The 7,138-nt window shown below is 31.3% G+C and overlaps 1 protein-coding gene across 2 annotated transcripts; it reads right to left on the reverse strand.

Annotated features, from left to right (window-relative positions):
• Nucleotides 1–21: 21 nt before the first annotated feature.
• On the reverse strand, nucleotides 22–6,650 carry LOC108768449 (vesicle-associated membrane protein 712). Of its 2 annotated transcripts, XM_018518870.1 has the most exons (7): nucleotides 4,685–4,800; nucleotides 3,758–4,231; nucleotides 2,967–3,177; nucleotides 2,498–2,659; nucleotides 1,973–2,061; nucleotides 845–1,137; nucleotides 22–786 (listed from the first exon to the last, which is right to left on the reverse strand). In XM_018518870.1, the coding sequence occupies exons 2-6, from the start codon at nucleotides 4,186–4,188 to the stop codon at nucleotides 1,017–1,019; spliced, it is 1,014 nt and encodes a 337-aa protein (XP_018374372.1). In that variant the 5' UTR covers nucleotides 4,189–4,231; nucleotides 4,685–4,800; the 3' UTR covers nucleotides 22–786; nucleotides 845–1,016. The 2 variants fall into 2 exon arrangements, with proteins under 2 accessions (XP_018374372.1, XP_018374370.1); XM_018518868.1 differs by lacking the exons at nucleotides 22–786; nucleotides 845–1,137; nucleotides 4,685–4,800 and adding an exon at nucleotides 6,615–6,650 and having other exon boundaries at nucleotides 1,851–2,061.
• Nucleotides 6,651–7,138: the final 488 nt, after the last annotated feature.

Consider the following 7,138-nt stretch of genomic DNA (forward strand, 5'->3'; position numbering starts at 1 on the left):
AGAGATAAGGTTATCTATTGGACAGTTTAAGCGAAGCTGATTTAATTGGCAGTTTATTTTGTTAATAGCTTTGTATAATTTATTTGGTTGTACATATGTAAAATTTTGATGTAAGCACTTTCCGAAACATTTATTCTTTTGTTGATAGCCTAGTTTATTTTTTATCATAGTTCCTCTTTCCTTTTTAAAACATTGATCTACAGAGGATACAAAAAAAGACAATATTTAATAAAATTGTGAAACGATAGGATATGCATTTTTGTTTGTAAGATTGTGAGATTATTTTATTATAAAAATTATGTAATTGATTCAATATTAATTAATTGTACTTTTAAAAATGTGCACTTTCCCAGAACTCGAACTTCTCTCAAACTCACGAATTTCTTTCTCACATTTCTCAAAATAAGTGCCCCGAAAGATTAAGGAAGGTTTATGATCGATTTGACAGTCTTTGCAAACAGTTTTTGCTTTCGCAATATATTGATTGTATTCGAGACACTTTAACATTTATTCGATGTATATAAAGTGAGTTTTATCAATTCTTGTGATGACACCTGGATGGCACTTTGTTCTCAGCAAGTGATGCAGCTTTACAAGGACATAATGTATAAGTATAATGTTTAAATATTAAATTACATAATAAATAGCAAGGTGTATATGTGTAAATTGCAAAGATCTCATATTAATTAGTTTTATTATTTTACCTTAAACAAAATAAATAAAATCCACAGCATTGCTTCTTGTTCAGTCAAACTTCTCGTACGCTCAAGCTCTCGTTGTCTAAATCTACAAAATAAAGTATGTTGCTAAAATTGCGTACAACAAGACATGTGCGAGAGCATACTTTTTCATGTTTTCTAAAGTTTCGTTGTTCTTTATATAAACATTTTTCAACCATCGTTGTAACTGCAAGAGATTTATCTTTGTTTTTCTAGACCAATAGCCTCTCCAAACGGCTTGGATTTTCATTGCCATGTTATTGTAGTGATCTTGCCACATCTGGTGAACACGTTGGACTAAATACTAGTTAATGATGAACATCCTGGTATGATAACCGCGCCAATGACGTTGCAGAATCGTCGCCTTTTCGTGAAGTTTACGAAGATGATTGCGGGTAACGATACCACGGAACCAAGCCTAAACGTCAAAAGCTTTAAATATATTAATTAATTTAAATATATTAATTAATATATATCCCGCATTAATATAGATTTTAACTAACCTGAATCTTACGAGCCGCAATAAAATACATAAGTTTTGACGATTCGGCTAAATCATGTTTAATTTTAATTGCATTCCGCAATTTAACAGGATCAACCGCGAATCTTAATTGCGACGCCATTCTTTTAACATGTCGAATTACTCAAAAATAATTATTTGATAAATATAAAAAATCATAATTTTTTATTTGTACACTCTTAAAAAAAACATCAGAAGTCGATCGTATCTAATTGTAGCTTTTTTTTCATAATGCTAATTGATGGTCTCAATACACGTTGTGTATGAACGGCTGTCATCGTGTATTTTGACAGTTCGTATATTAGATCGATTGACAACGCATAAATTTTTTAATAAGTATTAGCAGACAGAATAAATCCAATTTTATTAATTTTTAGGGCACAAGTTTTAAATTGAAAGAAAAATTAAACAAAAACACCGTTAACAAAGTAATCAATGTATATTTTGAGATACTGACAATATTGCAAATATCTATCTATAATTTCAACTTGCATATTTAGTTTATATTTTAATGCGAAATAATAACTGTCATACAAGACAAAGTATATTTATTATTAAAATACAAAAAATGTATGAATGCAAAACTATATAAAGAGTAAGTCGAACTGGACGAATAACGCTAATATAATTTAAAGTCTTCTAGTTAGTTCGAGTAGTCATTAATGTGCCATGTGCATAAGAATTACAGTAAACTTCAAAACAATATATAAAAACTGTAAAAAATACAACTAACACGAGCATGAAGGCTGACGTTACGATTACTATCTTCAAGTTGCTGTTTTTCTTTTGCCGAGTCCTTGACACTACGTGGAAGTCCCGCGACTGTAATAAAAATATTCACAAATATTACGTATTACAATGGATAAGCGATTGCTGTAAATTTAGCGAGGTCAGTTGGGCGACCCTGCATTTAAGATTAATTTATTTTTTTGCGCTTTTGCAATTATAATTAAAGCTACTAGAAACTGCGTTACACGGTTGCGATTGTTCGGTGTAACAATGTTTCTCATTATAGAGATCATAAATATACATATAGAAGATTGTATTAACGGAGTTACATCAGTGATTCAATTTGCGTGAATTATTAATACGAATTGGTAATTTTTAATTAACTCGAATATTAATGAGAATTGTGACGATTTATTCGTTCTTGATTGGTATTTTATATTTCATGTTTGTGAGCTCCTCTGCTTGTCAAAAGGCAACATACAAAAAGGAAACGAGAAAGAGAAAGGAAAATATGTCGAAATTTTCTCACCGAAACTTCGAGATTTTGCGTCTTTCGGATGAGTTCGTCCAACCTTTCGCCCCTATCAATCAACTTTTGGACTCCATTCATTAAAATGCAACGTACTTCAATCAATTCTTCTTCTAACTTTGAAGTCAGATTCTTACAGCCAATACCTTGATTATACTCTTCCTGAAATAATATCAATTTTATTCTTAATATGTATTGACATTTTTACAATTTATTTATCTGCATAAATTTATATGCGATAATATCATTTATTTTTAGAGAGAGGTTGTTATGGAACATAAAATTACTAACATATTTTAATGTGTTACAGTTTCATTATTGTCGATTATTAAAGCTAGTCAAAAAGTTTAAACGTATTATAAGTAACTTATAAACTGTGTTCTTTCCATTTTTTAAAAGATTTAAAAATTTTTTCATTAAAAAATTTCATATTTTCTTCTCTATTATATAAAATTGTTTTGTCACTTACAATTATTTTCTTTAATGGCTTTGAGAACTCATCTTCCGCGAGATTGGTTAAATTCGATAAATCTGCTAACGGTAAGTCTTTATAAACTGTCCGTAGCCTCTGCAAAAATATTTGAGAGCACGATTCTACCCATATCGCTGATGAGGGGCAGTTCACTTTCGATGTCAAACAAACATAGTGAAGTTTCCCAATCAGCACATGTACGGTATATCTATAAAAGAATTGTATTTCATTTTATTCATTGCAGCGCAGATAAAACAATAACAAATAATAATAAATAACAAGTAGTAAACATGAAAGCTGAACTGGATCTAAGTGCTTGATAATGTTTGATATGACGGTTGCCAGTAATACGAATAACAGACGTTTCAACTCTAATTAAGGTCATCTTCAGTGTCTTGATAACGTTATAATTATAAAATAATTTCTATTGGCAAAATGCGACTCAATTAATAAATTCAAAAAAGGAATTGAATGAAAAGAATAACAATAATGAAGAATGTTAATCTTATCGGTTAATTAATCTGTTGCGACCTATTACACTTGATTTCAGCGAATGTCATTACAAGAGAAATTGATAACTATGTGTCTCATAATATATCTTATAATTTAACGTGCTTTTTTAAGTGAAAAACAAGTTTAGTACGCGAAATCTACTCTCTTTGACCGCTGACAATGCATATATTTGATTATACTGTTACTTTTTCATTACGCGTTATTCTTAAAATAAATTAAAAAATTGCATATTCTTTGCAAGTGATTATGATATGCATGAATTAAAAAAATCTTACCTACTGTTATCGACGCTGATCTTGTCGTCCTCGACAGTTTTTAGACCATCGATGGTACTGAGAACGATAGTACGATAGATCGGATTTGGATTCGTGGAATAATCCGCAATGATCTTGCAACCGGATGTCTGACGCAAAGCCACCATAGCGTAGTGCACAGTTCCGTTCATTTTAGCCACAAATGAAGAAGACACTTGTTGAATGGATGATGAGTGGATACTACTGTGTTGTCTGTCAAACCATACAGCGTTCACAGATGCCAGAAGAAGTAAACGCCAACGTTGCCGGTTGTTTATCCCAATTCCGATAGCCCAGTGAATAACGAAAGAAGTTTCGATAAAGCCGATAACAACACATACGTGCCATGTATTTCGCATGCTACGCGAACGTTGAATCACCATGTGAATGTTGCTGCAAAAGATGAACTGCATACACCGATCGATCTTCGCATTTACCGAATTGCTACATGTTTGCCTATTCAATAAAATTTAATTGATAATTGATTATACAGGATGTCCCGAAATTCGCAACTTAAAATAGTATATATACTGAGAATCTCATTTCGTTGAATTAATTAATCTCTTGTTTAGATATGAGCTAATCAATCCTTGGTTGATGCAATAAAATAATTTAGCATTTTGAAGTAAAATTTTGGTTATAATAACATTTTATTTGTTTTCGATAATACAAATAAAATGTTTATATAACAATTAAATTTGAAGGATTTGTTTGTATACCATATATTTAAATTAGAGATTAGTTGATTCAACCAAATGGGATTCTCAGTGCAAAAAGTTTTGGGAAAATTAATTAAGAAACGTTATTTGTAAATTTTTCTTTTAAGTAGTAATTTCTAAAAATATAAGATTCGAACATGGCCAATTACAGACTAGTGTCGTTATTGTAACAACCTAGCGGAATTCACACCTGTGTATTTAAAAAATATTTCTTACTAAAAGAATACGCGATTAAACAAACGTCAGCCTGCAGGAATCGTTTCGCACTGCTATTATTTGCAAATTCTCTCAATCTGTTTCCTAACACAAGCGAGACAGCGCTTATAAACAACGCCGCAAACCGCACGCGGAATTATCGCGCGTTGTTCCCTTGAGACGCGACAAAGGCTATTGACTTGACGTCGAGCGGAGGGAAAATAAAATTCAGAACATCGTCAACCTGTTACCGAACGATTTGCCGTTGACGTTCCAACCGCGCTTGCGATACAAGCCGTCAATCAAACCTCGTACATTTACGTTCAGATATTCTCGTGTGAATGAAAACGTCGAAGAGGAGAAAATAAAAAATCGGATATTATATTAAAAATCGTTAATTAAAATCAATTATAAAAGCTACAATGCTGTATCAAGGAAAAGTCGAGGATATCTGTTACGATTGTTATTTAATGTAAAGTTTGATGGAAAAACGGTAAATGATTTTAGCATCGATCTGACACAGATACATATATATGATGCAAATAACGAGCGGCTGATGCAGAAACGTTTTATCGCAAAATTCAAATATAATAAGCGCGATAACGGAAGAATAGCTTTTACCAGCTGCCGTTTATGTGGAATAACTACCAACGTCTGGATAAAGCATTCTTTAAGATCTCTAATCATTGGTCTGTTCTACCGACATGCATGAATATGTAAGGTCGAGTGCAAGGCGAGATATTGTTTGCATTGTGATTGCAAAACTGACGGAGCATCCCATTGTAAAAATTCAAGTAAAAATGATATATCAGACAAACGTCCGTTTATGTAATATAGGTCTTATTTCACAAAAAAAGAATAGATAACGTCTAGAAAGTACAGATCATGATTCTTATCTTGTGTTAAAAAAAATACTTCCGTTTTTGTTCCACTTAACATTCGACACATCCGTATCTTATCTATAATATTTTGTTTACATTTACATATATGATAAACAGTTTTTCGTTTAATGCATAGAAAAATTATATTATGGACAACAAATAATGATAGTGAAGAACTTTGGAGTAAGTTATTTCGTTTATATCAATTAAATTTATTATACTGATAAATTTATAATTAATTGACATTTGATCAAAATCACTTTCAGAGCGTCATGCCGCTGATTTATTGTTTCATCTAGTTTTTGACATATAAATTATTATAACATGATCGTTCGTTTTGATTGTAAAGCAAATTATTTTCCATTATTACATTAATGTTTAATTATTATATTTGCAATTGAGAGATGGAGTGATTAATCAAGTCTATTTATATGAAGATTATAAACATTAGTACTTTACGATCTAAACTATTTTCTATTATAAATGCGGAAATTAAATATGTTTTCATTTTAATGGCTTTTAACATAAAAGAAACCTTTATTATTTACAGAAACCTTGGAGAACTCAAAAGTACAGTTTTGCTGATTATAGTCATGCATTAATTTGAATGTTTATATTATAGAACTGTGTAAAAACTTCATATTTATATAAATTAACATTAGATCAAGTATAGTTCAACGTAAAACTGCAAAGCATTAACGTATTGTGTTACGGAAATGTGAGAAAATAGAGCTGTATAAAAATAAGTTCAGAATTAAGAATTAGCTGTAAAGAAGAAAAAAATGTAAATCATTGCAACTTTTATAGTTCTTGCATACAGAATGCGGCAACGTGTTGCACGTGGCGCAGTTAACCGATCGCATTATGTACTTCGTTACATATTTATTAATTTCGGAGAAAAAAAAATGGAAGGCTGTTATGAGTTACGCGCGCTTTTCTTCTTAATCTATCACATGTTGTATGCGGGATTTATAACAAATTTATATACAAATATGATTGCATTCGATCATTTATTATGTTAAAAAATAAGCAAAATAAATATACCCTCCGAGGTTTGTTCAGGATATTTCTCAAAACCTGAAACGACTCAACATTTTTCTTGCATTTCGAACACACGAGAAGTGTGCGACTTAATTATATCATCTCTACCAATGTAGATTTATTTTAATCTTGATTTAATTTATCCTGGTCCATTTCTACCAATGTAGATTAACTTTAATCTCGGGTTAATTTATTTTTTATCTTTTCTAATTCTTAGAACTAGAAGAAGATTAAAAGCAAGCCAAATCAAGCTAAAAGTCAAAATACATTGAAATTGAAAAGAAACATCTGTGTTTTTTAAATTCTCAAAACTAGGAAAAAGATAAACTAAAAGAAGACTCGAAGTTAATCTGCAATGATAAAAACGGGCATTAGTGAAATAAAGTTAGTAAAATCTGGTCGCGGACGAAGAGCGCGCGGAAGAGCGGAAAATATCGACGAGAAAACTCGCGGTCGGTCAGTGGCGCCTCGCTATTTCGTCGTGTCTCATCGTAGCCGGCACGAACGGCGAGCGGTGGACGCGCGGG

Source organism: Trachymyrmex cornetzi, unplaced genomic scaffold (genome assembly GCF_001594075.2).
Source record: "Trachymyrmex cornetzi isolate Tcor2-1 unplaced genomic scaffold, Tcor1.1 scaffold797, whole genome shotgun sequence".
In the NCBI taxonomy this organism is placed as follows: Eukaryota; Metazoa; Arthropoda; class Insecta; order Hymenoptera; family Formicidae; genus Trachymyrmex; species Trachymyrmex cornetzi.